At 46.2% G+C, this 14,403-nt stretch overlaps 1 protein-coding gene across 1 annotated transcript in view; it reads right to left on the bottom strand.

The window, feature by feature from the left end:
* LOC127919899 (A-kinase anchor protein 13-like) overlaps positions 1 to 12,329 on the bottom strand; it is a gene marked incomplete at its 3' end in the record, with an annotated part of 89,177 nt that extends 76,848 nt beyond the window's left edge. Inside the window, 1 exon segment of the mRNA XM_052503740.1 lies at positions 12,219 to 12,329. Coding sequence (XP_052359700.1) covers positions 12,219 to 12,315 — 97 coding nt within the window.
* Between the last annotated feature and the right edge of the window lie 2,074 nt (positions 12,330 to 14,403).

Raw genomic sequence — 14,403 nt, 5'->3', positions numbered from 1 at the left:
GACTGTGTGGTGGTGACTGGGTAACGTGTGTGTTTACTATGGACTATGTGGTGGTGACTGTGGGTAACGTGTGTGTTTACTATGGACTATGTGGTGGTGACTGTGGGTAACGTGTGTGTTTTACTATGGACTATGTGGTGGTGACTGTGGGTAACGTGTGTGTGTTTACTATGGACTATGTGGTGGTGACTGTGGGTAACGTGTGTATGTGTTTACTATGGACTATGTGGTGGTGACTGTGGGTAACGTGTGTGTTTACTATGGACTATGTGGTGGTGACTGTGGGTAACGTGTGTGTTTACTATGGACTATGTGGTGGTGACTGTGGGTAACGTGTGTGTTTACTATGGACTATGTGGTGGTGACTGTGGGTAACGTGTGTGTTTACTATGGACTATGTGGTGGTGACTGTGGGTAACGTGTGTATGTGTTTACTATGGACTATGTGGTGGTGACTGTGGGTAACGTGTGTGTTTACTATGGACTGTGTGGTGGTGACTGTGGGTAACGTGTGTGTGTGTGTGTGTTTACTATGGACTATGTGGTGGTGACTGGGGGTAACGTGTGTGTGTTTACTATGGACTATGTGGTGATGACTGTGGGTAACGTGTGTGTTTACTATGGACTGTGTGGTGGTGACTGTGGGTAACGTGTGTGTTTACTATGGACTATGTGGTGGTGACTGGGTAACGTGTGTATGTGTTTACTATGGACTATGTGGTGGTGACTGTGGGTAACGTGTGTATGTGTTTACTATGGACTATGTGGTGGTGACTGTGGGTAACGTGTGTGTTTACTATGGACTGTGTGGTGGTGACTGTGGGTAACGTGTGTGTGTGTGTGTGTTTACTATGGACTATGTGGTGGTGACTGGGGGTAACGTGTGTATGTGTTTACTATGGACTATGTGGTGGTGACTGTGGGTAACGTGTGTGTGTGTGTTTACTATGGACTATGTGGTGATGACTGTGGGTAACGTGTGTGTTTACTATGGACTGTGTGGTGGTGACTGTGGGTAACGTGTGTGTTTACTATGGACTATGTGGTGGTGACTGTGGGTAACGTGTGTATGTGTTTACTATGGACTATGTGGTGGTGACTGTGGGTAACGTGTGTATGTGTTTACTATGGACTATGTGGTGGTGACTGTGGGTAACGTGTGTGTTTACTATGGACTATGTGGTGGTGACTGTGGGTAACGTGTGTGTTTACTATGGACTATGTGGTGGTGACTGTGGGTAACGTGTGTGTTTACTATGGACTATGTGGTGGTGACTGTGGGTAACGTGTGTGTTTACTATGGACTATGTGGTGGTGACTGTGGGTAACGTGTGTGTGTTTACTATGGACTGTGTGGTGGTGACTGTGGGTAACGTGTGTGTGTTTACTATGGACTGTGTGGTGGTGACTGTGGGTAACGTGTGTGTTTACTATGGACTGTGTGGTGGTGACTGTGGGTAACGTGTGTGTGTGTTTACTATGGACTATGTGGTGGTGACTGGGGGTAACGTGTGTATGTGTTTACTATGGACTGTGTAGTGGTGACTGTGGGTAACGTGTGTGTGTGTTTACTATGGACTGTGTGGTGGTGACTGTGGGTAACGTGTGTGTTTACTATGGACTATGTGGTGGTGACTGTGGGTAACGTTTGTGTGTGTTTACTATGGACTATGTAGTGGTGACTGTGGGTAACGTGTGTGTTTACTATGGACTATGTGGTGGTGACTGTGGGTAACGTGTGTGTTTACTATGGACTATGTGGTGGTGACTGTGGGTAACGTGTGTGTTTACTATGGACTATGTGGTGGTGACTGTGGGTAACGTGTGTGTGTTTACTATGGACTGTGTGGTGGTGACTGTGGGTAACGTGTGTGTTTACTATGGACTATGTGGTGGTGACTGTGGGTAACGTGTGTATGTGTTTACTATGGACTGTGTGGTGGTGACTGTGGGTAACGTGTGTGTTTACTATGGACTATGTGGTGGTGACTGTGGGTAACGTGTGTATGTGTTTACTATGGACTGTGTGGTGGTGACTGTGGGTAACGTGTGTTTACTATGGACTGTGTGGTGGTGACTGTGGGTAACGTGTGTATGTGTTTTCTATGGACTATGTGGTGGTGACTGTGGGTAACGTGTGTGTTTACTATGGACTATGTGGTGGTGACTGTGGGTAACGTGTGTGTGTGTTTACTATGGACTATGTGGTGGTGACTGTGGGTAACGTGTGTGTGTTTACTATGGACTATGTGGTGGTGACTGTGGGTAACGTGTGTGTTTACTATGGACTGTGTGGTGGTGACTGTGGGTAACGTGTGTGTTTACTATGGACTATGTGGTGGTGACTGTGGGTAACGTGTGTGTTGTTTTACTATGGACTATGTGGTGGTGACTGTGGGTAACGTGTGTGTTTACTATGGACTGTGTGGTGGTGACTGTGGGTAACGTGTGTGTGTTTTACTATGGACTGTGTGGTGGTGACTGTGGGTAACGTGTGTGTGTGTTTACTATGGACTGTGTGGTGGTGACTGTGGGTAACGTGTGTGTGTTTTTACTATGGACTATGTGGTGGTGACTGTGGGTAACGTGTGTGTTTACTATGGACTATGTGATGGTGACTGTGGGTAACGTGTGTGTGTGTTTACTATGGACTATGTGGTGGTGACTGGGGTAACGTGTGTATGTGTTTACTATGGACTGTGTGGTGGTGACTGGGGGTAACGTGTGTGTGTGTTTACTATGGACTGTGTGGTGGTGACTGTGGGTAACGTGTGTGTTTACTATGGACTATGTGGTGGTGACTGTGGGTAACGTGTGTGTTTACTATGGACTATGTGGTGGTGACTGTGGGTAACGTGTGTGTGTTTACTATGGACTGTGTGGTGGTGACTGTGGGTAACGTGTGTGTGTTTACTATGGACTATGTGGTGGTGACTGTGGGTAACGTGTGTGTGTTTTACTATGGACTGTGTGGTGGTGACTGTGGGTAACGTGTGTGTGTGTTTACTATGGACTATGTGGTGGTGACTGTGGGTAACGTGTGTGTGTTTACTATGGACTATGTGGTGGTGACTGTGGGTAACGTGTGTGTTTTACTATGGACTGTGTGGTGGTGACTGTGGGTAACGTGTGTGTTTACTATGGACTATGTGGTGGTGACTGTGGGTAATGTGTGTGTTTACTATGGACTATGTGGTGGTGACTGTGGGTAACGTGTGTTGTGTTTACTATGGACTATGTGGTGGTGACTGTGGGTAACGTGTGTATGTGTTTACTATGGACTGTGTGGTGGTGACTGTGGGTAACGTGTGTGTTTACTATGGACTATGTGGTGGTGACTGTGGGTAACGTGTGTGTGTGTGTGTTTACTATGGACTGTGTGGTGGTGACTGTGGGTAACGTGTGTGTTTACTATGGACTATGTGGTGGTGACTGTGGGTAACGTGTGTGTTTACTATGGACTATGTAGTGGTGACTGTGGGTAACGTGTGTGTGTGTTTACTATGGACTATGTGGTGGTGACTGTGGGTAACGTGTGTGTGTGTTTACTATGGACTGTGTGGTGGTGACTGTGGGTAACGTGTGTGTTTACTATGGACTATGTGGTGGTGACTGTGGGTAACGTGTGTTTACTATAGACTATGTGGTGGTGACTGTGGGTAACGTGTGTGTTTACTATGGACTATGTGGTGGTGACTGTGGGTAACGTGTGTGTTTACTATCGACTATGTGGTGGTGACTGTGGGTAACGTGTGTGTTTACTATGGACTGTGTGGTGATGACTGTGGGTAACGTGTGTGTTTACTATGGACTGTGTGGTGGTGACTGTGGGTAACGTGTGTATGTGTTTACTATCGACTATGTGGTGGTGACTGTGGGTAACGTGTGTGTTTACTATGGACTATGTGATGGTGACTGTGGTTAACGTGTGTGTGTGTGTTTACTATCGACTATGTGGTGGTGACTGGGGGTAACGTGTGTGTGTTTACTATGGACTATGTGGTGGTGACTGTGGGTAACGTGTGTGTTTACTATGGACTATGTGGTGGTGACTGTGGGTAACGTGTGTGTGTTTTACTATGGACTGTGTGGTGGTGACTGTGGGTAACGTGTGTGTTTACTATGGACTATGTGGTGATGACTGTGGGTAACGTGTGTATGTGTTTACTATGGACTATGTGGTGGTGACTGTGGGTAACGTGTGTGTTTACTATGGACTATGTGGTGGTGACTGTGGGTAACGTGTGTGTTTACTATGGACTATGTGGTGATGACTGTGGGTAACGTGTGTATGTGTTTACTATGGACTATGTGGTGATGACTGTGGGTAACGTGTGTATGTGTTTACTATGGACTATGTGGTGGTGACTGTGGGTAACGTGTGTGTTTACTATGGACTATGTGGTGGTGACTGTGGGTAACGTGTGTATGTGTTTACTATGGACTATGTGGTGGTGACTGTGGGTAACGTGTGTGTTTACTATGGACTATGTAGTGGTGACTGTGGGTAACGTGTGTGTTTACTATGGACTATGTGGTGGTGACTGTGGGTAACGTGTGTGTTTACTATGGACTATGTGGTGGTGACTGTGGGTAACGTGTGTATGTGTTTACTATGGACTATGTGGTGGTGACTGTGGGTAACGTGTGTATGTGTTTACTATGGACTATGTGGTGGTGACTGTGGGTAACGTGTGTGTTTACTATGGACTATGTGGTGGTGACTGTGGGTAACGTGTGTGTGTTTACTATGGACTATGTGGTGGTGACTGTGGGTAACGTGTGTGTTTACTATGGACTATGTGGTGGTGACTGTGGGTAACGTGTGTGTTTACTATGGACTATGTGGTGGTGACTGTGGGTAACGTGTGTATGTGTTTACTATGGACTATGTGGTGGTGACTGTGGGTAACGTGTGTATGTGTTTACTATGGACTATGTGGTGGTGACTGTGGGTAACGTGTGTGTTTACTATGGACTATGTGGTGGTGACTGTGGGTAACGTGTGTATGTGTTTACTATGGACTATGTGGTGGTGACTGTGGGTAACGTGTGTGTTTACTATGGACTATGTGGTGGTGACTGTGGGTAACGTGTGTGTGTGTTTACTATGGACTATGTGGTGGTGACTGTGGGTAACGTGTGTGTTTACTATGGACTGTGTGGTGGTGACTGTGGGTAACGTGTGTGTGTGTTTACTATGGACTATGTGGTGGTGACTGTGGGTAACGTGTGTGTTTACTATGGACTATGTGGTGGTGACTGTGGGTAACGTGTGTGTTTACTATGGACTATGTGGTGGTGACTGTGGGTAACGTGTGTGTTTACTATGGACTATGTGGTGGTGACTGTGGGTAACGTGTGTGTTTACTATGGACTATGTGGTGGTGACTGTGGGTAACGTGTGTGTGTGTTTACTATCGACTATGTGGTGGTGACTGTGGGTAACGTGTGTGTTTACTATGGACTGTGTGGTGGTGACTGTGGGTAACGTGTGTGTGTGTTTACTATGGACTATGTGGTGGTGACTGTGGGTAACGTGTGTGTGTGTTTACTATGGACTATGTGGTGGTGACTGTGGGTAACGTGTGTGTTTACTATGGACTGTGTGGTGGTGACTGTGGGTAACGTGTGTGTGTGTTTACTATGGACTATGTGGAGGTGACTGTGCGTAACGTGTGTGTTTACTATGGACTATGTAGTGGTGACTGTGGGTAACGTGTGTGTTTACTATGGACTATGTGGTGGTGACTGTGGGTAACGTGTGTGTTTACTATGGACTATGTGGTGGTGACTGTGGGTAACGTGTGTGTTTACTATGGACTGTGTGGTGGTGACTGTGGGTAACGTGTGTGTGTGTTTACTATGGACTATGTGGTGGTGACTGTGGGTAACGTGTGTGTTTACTATGGACTATGTGGTGGTGACTGTGGGTAACGTGTGTGTTTACTATGGACTATGTGGTGGTGACTGTGGGTAACGTGTGTGTTTACTATGGACTATGTGGTGATGACTGTGGGTAACGTGTGTGTTTACTATGGACTGTGTGGTGGTGACTGTGGGTAACGTGTGTGTGTTTACTATGGACTATGTGGTGGTGACTGTGGGTAACGTGTGTGTTTACTATGGACTATGTGGTGGTGACTGTGGTTAACGTGTGTGTGTGTTTACTATGGACTATGTGGTGGTGACTGTGGGTAACGTGTGTGTGTTTACTATGGACTATGTGGTGGTGACTGTGGGTAACGTGTGTGTGTTTACTATGGACTATGTGGTGGTGACTGTGGGTAACGTGTGTGTGTGTTTACTATGGACTGTGTGGTGGTGACTGTGGGTAACGTGTGTGTTTACTATGGACTATGTGGTGATGACTGTGGGTAACGTGTGTGTGTTTACTATGGACTGTGTGGTGGTGACTGTGGGTAACGTGTGTGTTTACTATGGACTATGTGGTGGTGACTGTGGGTAACGTGTGTGTTTACTATGGACTATGTGGTGATGACTGTGGGTAACGTGTGTATGTGTTTACTATGGACTATGTGGTGGTGACTGTGGGTAACGTGTGTGTTTACTATGGACTATGTGGTGGTGACTGTGGGTAACGTGTGTGTTTACTATGGACTATGTGGTGGTGACTGTGGGTAACGTGTGTATGTGTTTACTATGGACTATGTGGAGGTGACTGTGGGTAACGTGTGTGTTTACTATGGACTATGTAGTGGTGACTGTGGGTAACGTGTGTGTTTACTATGGACTATGTGGTGGTGACTGTGGGTAACGTGTGTGTTTACTATGGACTATGTGGTGGTGACTGTGGGTAACGTGTGTATGTGTTTACTATGGACTATGTGGTGGTGACTGTGGGTAACGTGTGTGTTTTTACTATGGACTATGTGGTGGTGACTGTGGGTAACGTGTGTGTGTGTTTTACTATGGACTATGTGGTGGTGACTGTGGGTAACGTGTGTGTTTACTATGGACTATGTGGTGGTGACTGTGGGTAACGTGTGTGTGTGTTTACTATGGACTATGTGGTGGTGACTGTGGGTAACGTGTGTGTTTACTATGGACTGTGTGGTGGTGACTGTGGGTAACGTGTGTGTGTGTTTACTATGGACTATGTGGTGGTGACTGTGGGTAACGTGTGTGTTTACTATGGACTGTGTGGTGGTGACTGTGGGTAACGTGTGTGTGTGTTTACTATGGACTATGTGGTGGTGACTGTGGGTAACGTGTGTGTGTTTACTATGGACTATGTGGTGGTGACTGTGGGTAACGTGTGTGTGTGTTTACTATGGACTATGTGGTGGTGACTGTGGGTAACGTGTGTGTTTACTATGGACTGTGTGGTGGTGACTGTGGGTAACGTGTGTGTGTGTTTACTATGGACTATGTGGTGGTGACTGTGGGTAACGTGTGTGTGTGTTTACTATCGACTATGTGGTGGTGACTGTGGGTAACGTGTGTGTTTACTATGGACTGTGTGGTGGTGACTGTGGTAACTATGTGTGTGTTTACTATGGACTATGTGGAGGTGACTGTGCTAACGTGTGTTTTACTATGGACTATGTAGTGGTGACTGTGGGTAACGTGTGTGTTTTACTATGGACTATGTGGTGGTGACTGTGGGTAATGTGTGTGTTTACTATGGACTGTGTGTGGTGACTGTGGGTAACGTGTGTGTGTGTTTACTATGGACTATGTGGTGGTGACTGTGGGTAACGTGTGTGTTTACTATGGACTATGTGATGGTGACTGTGGGTAGTAGTGTTTACTATGGACTATGTGGTGGTGACTGTGGGTAACGTGTGTATGTGTTTACTATGGACTATGTGGTGGTGACTGGTCTATAGTAGTGTGTTTACTATGGACTATGTAGTGGTGACTGTGGGTAACTATAGTATGTGTTTACTATGGACTATGTGGTGGTGACTGTGGGTAACGTAGTGTGTCTGGACTATGTAGTGGTGACTGGTAACTATGTGTGTTCTGGTCTATGTAGTGGTGACTGTGGGTTACGTGTGTGTGTGGTTTACTATGGACTATGTAGTGGTGACTGTAGGTAACGTGGTCTGTTTACTATGGACTATGTGGTGGTGACTGTAGGTAACGTGTGTGTTTACTATGGACTGTGTGGTGGGACTGTAGTAGTGTTCTGGTCTAGTCTATAGTAGTGTTCTGGTCTATAATAGTGTTCTGGTCTGGTCTATAGTAGTGGTCTGGTCTATAGTAGTGGTCTGGTCTATAGTAGTGGTCTGGTCTATAGTAGTGGTCTGGTCTATAGTAGTGGTCTGGTCTATAGTAGTGGTCTGGTCTATAGTAGTGTTCTGGTCTATAGTAGTGGTCTGGTCTATAGTAGTGTTCTGGTCTATAGTAGTGGTTGGGTCTATAGTAGTGGTCTGGTCTATAGTAGTGTTCTGGTCTGGTCTATAGTAGTGTTCTGGTCTATAGTAGTGTTCTGGTCTATAGTAGTGTTCTGGTCTATAGTAGTGGTCTGGTCTATAGTAGTGGTCTGGTCTATAGTAGTGGTCTGGTCTATAGTAGTGGTCTGGTCTATAGTAGTGGTCTGGTCTATAGTAGTGGTCTGGTCTATAGTAGTGGTCTGGTCTATAGTAGTGGTCTGGTCTATAGTAGTGGTCTGGTCTATAGTAGTGGTCTGGTCTATAGTAGTGGTCTGGTCTGTAGTAGTGGTCTGGTCTGTAGTAATGTTCTGGTCTATAGTAGTGTTCTGGTCTGGTCTATAGTAGTGGTCTGGTGTATAGTAGTGTTCTGGTCTGGTCTATAGTAGTGGTCTGGTCTATAGTAGTGGTCTGGTCTGGTCTATAGTAGTGGTCTGGTCTATAGTAGTGGTCTGGTCTATAGTAGTGGTCTGGTCTATAGTAGTGTTCTGTTCTGGTCTATAGTAGTGTTCTGGTCTGGTCTATAGTAGTGTTCTGGTCTGGTCTATAGTAGTGTTCTGGTCTGGTCTATAGTAGTGGTCTGGTCTGGTCTATAGTAGTGTTCTGGTCTATAGTAGTGGTCGGGTCTATAGTAGTGGTCGGGTCTATAGTAGTGGTCTGGTCTATAGTAGTGGTCTGGTCTATAGTAGTGGTCTGGTCTATAGTAGTGGTCTGGTCTATAGTAGTGGTCTGGTCTATAGTAGTGGTCTGGTCTATAGTAGTGGTCTGGTCTATAGTAGTGGTCTGGTCTGGTCTATAGTAGTGGTCTGGTCTGGTCTATAGTAGTGGTCGGGTCTATAGTAGTGGTCTGGTCTATAGTAGTGGTCTGTTCTGGAGTAATGTTCTGGTCCATAGTAGTGTTCTGGTCTGGTCTATAGTAGTGTTCTGGTCTGGTCTATAGTAGTGGTCTGGTCTATAGTAGTGTTCTGGTCTATAGTAGTGTTCTGGTCTGGTCTATAGTAGTGTTCTGGTCTATAGTAGTGTTCTGGTCTGGTCTATAGTAGTGGTCTGGTCTATAGTAGTGGTCTGGTCTATAGTAGTGGTCTGGTCTATAGTAGTGGTCGGGTCTATAGTAGTGGTCTGGTCTATAGTAGTGGTCTGGTCTGGTCTATAGTAGTGGTCTGGTCTATAGTAGTGGTCTGGTCTATAGTAGTGGTCTGGTCTGTAGTAATGTTCTGGTCTATAGTAGTGTTCTGGTCTGGTCTATAGTAGTGGTCTGGTGTATAGTAGTGTTCTGGTCTGGTCTATAGTAGTGGTCTGGTCTATAGTAGTGGTCTGGTCTGGTCTATAGTAGTGGTCTGGTCTATAGTAGTGGTCTGGTCTATAGTAGTGGTCTGGTCTATAGTAGTGGTCTGGTCTATAGTAGTGGTCTGGTCTATAGTAGTGTTCTGGTCTGGTCTATAGTAGTGGTCTGGTCTATAGTAGTGGTCTGGTCTATAGTAGTGGTCTGGTCTATAGTAGTGGTCTGGTCTATAGTAGTGTTCTGGTCTATAGTCTATAGTAGTGGTCTGGTCTATAGTAGTGGTCTGGTCTATAGTAGTGGTCTGGTCTATAGTAGTGGTCTGGTCTATAGTAGTGGTCTGGTCTATAGTAGTGGTCTGGTCTATGGTAGTGTTCTGGTCTGGTCTATAGTAGTGTTCTGGTCTATAGTAGTGTTCTGGTCTGGTCTATAGTAGTGTTCTGGTCTGGTCTATAGTAGTGTTCTGGGCTGGTCTATAGTAGTGTTCTGGGCTGGTCTATAGTAGTGGGCTGGTCTATAGTAGTGGTCGGGTCTATAGTAGTGGTCTGGTCTATAGTAGTGGTCGGTCTATAGTAGTGGTCTGGTCTATAGTAGTGGTCGGTCTATAGTAGTGGTCGGGTCTATAGTAGTGGTCTGGGTCTATAGTAGTGGTCGGGTCTATAGTAGTGGTCTGGTCTATAGTAGTGGTCTGTTCTGGAGTAATGTTCTGGTCCATAGTAGTGTTCTGGTCTGGTCTATAGTAGTGGTCGGGTCTATAGTAGTGGTCGGGTCTATAGTAGTGTTCTGGTCTATAGTAGTGTTCTGGTCTGGTCTATAGTAGTGTTCTGGTCTGGTCTATAGTAGTGTTCTGGTCTGGTCTATAGTAGTGTTCTGGTCTGGTCTATAGTAGTGTTCTGGTCTGGTCTATAGTAGTGTTCTGGTCTGGTCTGGTCTATAGTAGTGGTCTGGTCTATAGTAGTGGTCTGGTCTATAGTAGTGGTCTGGTCTATAGTAGTGGTCTGGTCTATAGTAGTGTTCTGGTCTGGTCTATAGTAGTGGTCTGGTCTGGTCTATAGTAGTGGTCTGGTCTGGTCTATAGTAGTGGTCTGGTCTATAGTAGTGTTCTGGTCTATAGTAGTGTTCTGTCTGGTCTATAGTAGTGGTCTGGTGTATAGTAGTGGTCTGGTCTGGTCTATAGTAGTGGTCTGGTCTATAGTAGTGGTCTGGTCTGGTCTATAGTAGTGGTCTGGTCTATAGTAGTGGTCTGGTCTATAGTAGTGGTCTGGTCTATAGTAGTGGTCTGGTCTATAGTAGTGGTCTGGTCTATAGTAGTGGTCTGGTCTATAGTAGTGGTCTATAGTAGTGGTCTGGTCTATAGTAGTGGTCTGGTCTATAGTAGTGGTCTGGTCTATAGTAGTGGTCTGGTCTATAGTAGTGGTCTGGTCTGGGCTATAGTAGTGGTCTGGTCTGGGCTATAGTAGTGGTCTGGTCTGGTGTATAGTAGTGGTCTGGTCTATAGTAGTGGTCTGGTCTATAGTAGTGGTCTGGTCTATAGTAGTGGTCTGGTCTATAGTAGTGGTCTGGTCTATAGTAGTGGACTGGACTATAGTAGTGGTATGGTCTATTCTAGTGGTCTGGTCTGGTCTATAGTAGTGGTCTGGTCTGGTCTATAGTAGTGGTCTGGTCTATAGTAGTGGTCTGGTCTGGTCTATAGTAGTGGTCTGGTCTGGTCTATAGTAGTGGTCTGGTCTATAGTAGTGGTCTGGTCTATAGTAGTGGTCTGGTCTATAGTAGTGGTCTGGTCTATAGTAGTGGTCTGGTCTATAGTAGTGGTCTGGTCTATAGTAGTGGTCTGGTCTATAGTAGTGGTCTGGTCTATAGTAGTGGTCTGGTCTGGTGTATAGTAGTGGTCTGGTCTGGTCTATAGTAGTGGTCTGGTCTGGTGTATAGTAGTGTTCTGGTCTGGTGTATAGTAGTGTTCTGGTCTGGTGTATAGTAGTGGTCTGGTCTATAGTAGTGTAGTGGTCTGGTCTATAGTAGTGTAGTGGTCTGGTCTATAGTAGTGGTCTGGTCTATAGTAGTGTAGTGGTCTGGTCTATAGTAGTGTAGTGGTCTGGTCTATAGTAGTGTAGTGGTCTGGTCTATAGTAGTGGTGGTCTGGTCTATAGTAGTGTAGTGGTCTGGTCTATAGTAGTGTAGTGGTCTGGTCTATAGTAGTGTAGTGGTCTGGTCTATAGTAGTGTAGTGGTCTGGTCTATAGTAGTGTAGTGGTCTGGTCTATAGTAGTGTAGTGGTCTGGTCTATAGTAGTGTAGTGGTCTGGTCTATAGTAGTGTAGTGGTCTGGTCTATAGTAGTGTAGTGGTCTGGTCTATAGTAGTGTAGTGGTCTGGTCTATAGTAGTGTAGTGGTCTGGTCTATAGTAGTGGTCTGGTCTATAGTAGTGGTCTGGTCTAAAGTAGGGAACTAAACAGGAAATAGGGTGCCATTTGAGATTCATTTAAAGACACAAAGCTGTTAGTCATTCTGTCCATAGCTGTTGAGAGATTAGTAACCTACGAACCTTCGTCTGTGAGTGACTCTGTAGATTCATTGACCAGGTTGGTCTTGCACAGAGAGTCAGTAGAATGGGACAGGTACCGTATACCCTTGATAGGCATGTCATCAAACACCTGGTGACTGGAGAGAGGAAACAGAGAGAGAGGACATAGAGAGAGGAGGACATAGAGAGAGAGGACATAGAGAGAGAGACATAGAGAGAGAGGACATAGAGAGAGAGGACATAGAGAGAGAGGACATAGAGAGGAGGACATAGAGAGAGAGACATAGAGAGGACATAGAGAGAGAGACATAGAGAGAGGACAGAGAGAGAGAGGACAGAGAGAGAGAGAGAGGACATAGAGAGAGGAGGACAGAGAGAGAGAGAGAGGGAAACAGAGAGAGAGAGGACATAGAGAGAGAGGAAACAGAGAGAGGACATAGAGAGAGAGGACATAGAGAGAGAGGACATAGAGAGAGAGGACATAGAGAGAGAGGACATAGAGAGAGAGGACATAGAGAGAGAGGAAACAGAGAGAGACATAGAGAGAGAGGACATAGAGAGAGAGGACATAGAGAGAGGACATAGAGAGAGAGGACATAGAGAGAGAGGACATAGAGAGAGAGGACATAGAGAGAGAGGACATAGAGAGAGAGGACATAGAGAGAGAGAGAGGACAGAGAGAGAGAGAGAGAAATAGAGAGAGAGGACAGAGAGAGAGAGAGAGAGGACATAGAGAGAGGACATAGAGAGAGGGACATAGAGAGAGAGGACATAGAGAGAGAGGACATAGAGAGAGAGAGGACAGAGAGAGAGAGAGAGGACATAGAGAGAGAGAGAGAGGACAGAGAGAGAGAGAGGACATAGAGAGAGAGGACATAGAGAGAGAGGACATAGAGAGAGAGAGGACATAGAGAGAGAGGACATAGAGAGAGAGGACATAGAGAGAGAGAGAGGACATAGAGAGAGAGGACATAGAGAGAGAGGACATAGAGAGAGAGGACATAGAGAGAGAGGACATAGAGAGAGAGAGACAGAGAGAGAGAGAGAGGACATAGAGAGAGAGAGAGGACAGAGAGAGAGAGGACAGAGAGAGAGAGACAGAGAGAGAGAGAGGACAGAGAGAGAGAGAGGACAGAGAGAGAGAGGACAGAGAGAGAGAGAGAGAGAGAGAGGACAGAGAGAGAGAGAGGACAGAGAGAGAGAGAAGAAACAGAGAGAGAGGACAGAGAGAGAGGACAGAGAAAGAGAGGAAACAGAGAGAGGACATAGAGAGAGGACAGTAGGTTTTAATAGTCACAGTGGGTACAACATCTCCAATGCACTTCTTTATACATGTCAGCATATAGGTCAATGTTGTTCTCTGCGGCTGAAAATATTCCAGTCCGAGTGATCAAAACAATCTTGAAGCGTGGCTTCCGATTGGTCAGACCAGTGTTTAATGGTTCTCGTCACTGGTACACCCTGTTTGAGTTTCTGCCTATAAGACGATAGGAGCAAAGATGGCGGCGTGGTCGGTTTTGCCGAAGGGAGGGCAGGGGAGGGCTTTGTAAGCATCATGGAAGTTTTGCCCTTGCATGTAGCATAATCAATATTTTGGAAGAATTTAGGTAGACTTGTTCTCAAATTTGCTTTGTTAAAATCCCCAGCTACAATAAATGCAGCCTCAGGATATATGGTTTCCAGTTTACATAGTTCCGTGATGTCCGCCTTGCTGTCTGCTTGAGGGGGAATCTACACAGCTGTCCGCCTTGCTGTCTGCTTGAGGGGGATCTACACAGCAGTTCGGTGATGTCCGCCTTGCTGTCTGCTTGAGGGGAATCTACACAGTTCATGTCCGCCTTGCTGTCTGTGAGGGAATCTGCACAGCTGTCCGCCTTGCTGTCTGCTTGAGGGGGAATCTACACAGCTGTCCGCCTTGCGTCTGGTGATGCTGTCCGCCTTGCTGTCTGCTTGAGGGGGATCTACACAGCTGTCCGGCTGTCTGCTTGAGGGGAATCTACACAGCTGTCCGCCTTGCTGTCTGCTTGAGGGGGAATCTACACAGCTGTCCGCCTTGCTGTCTGCTTGAGGGGGAATCTACACAGCTGTCCACCTTGCTGTCTGCTTGAGGGGGAATCTACACAGCTGTCCGCCTTGCTGTCTGCTTGAGGGGGAATCTACACAGCTGTCCGCCTTGCTGTCTGCTTGAGGGGGAATCTACACAGCT

The sequence above is a fragment of the Oncorhynchus keta genome, unplaced genomic scaffold, assembly GCF_023373465.1.
Source record: "Oncorhynchus keta strain PuntledgeMale-10-30-2019 unplaced genomic scaffold, Oket_V2 Un_contig_17818_pilon_pilon, whole genome shotgun sequence".
In the NCBI taxonomy this organism is placed as follows: Eukaryota; Metazoa; Chordata; class Actinopteri; order Salmoniformes; family Salmonidae; genus Oncorhynchus; species Oncorhynchus keta.
Note: the sequence above shows the minus strand (reverse complement) of the source record. Positions and strands in the feature narration are given on the sequence as shown.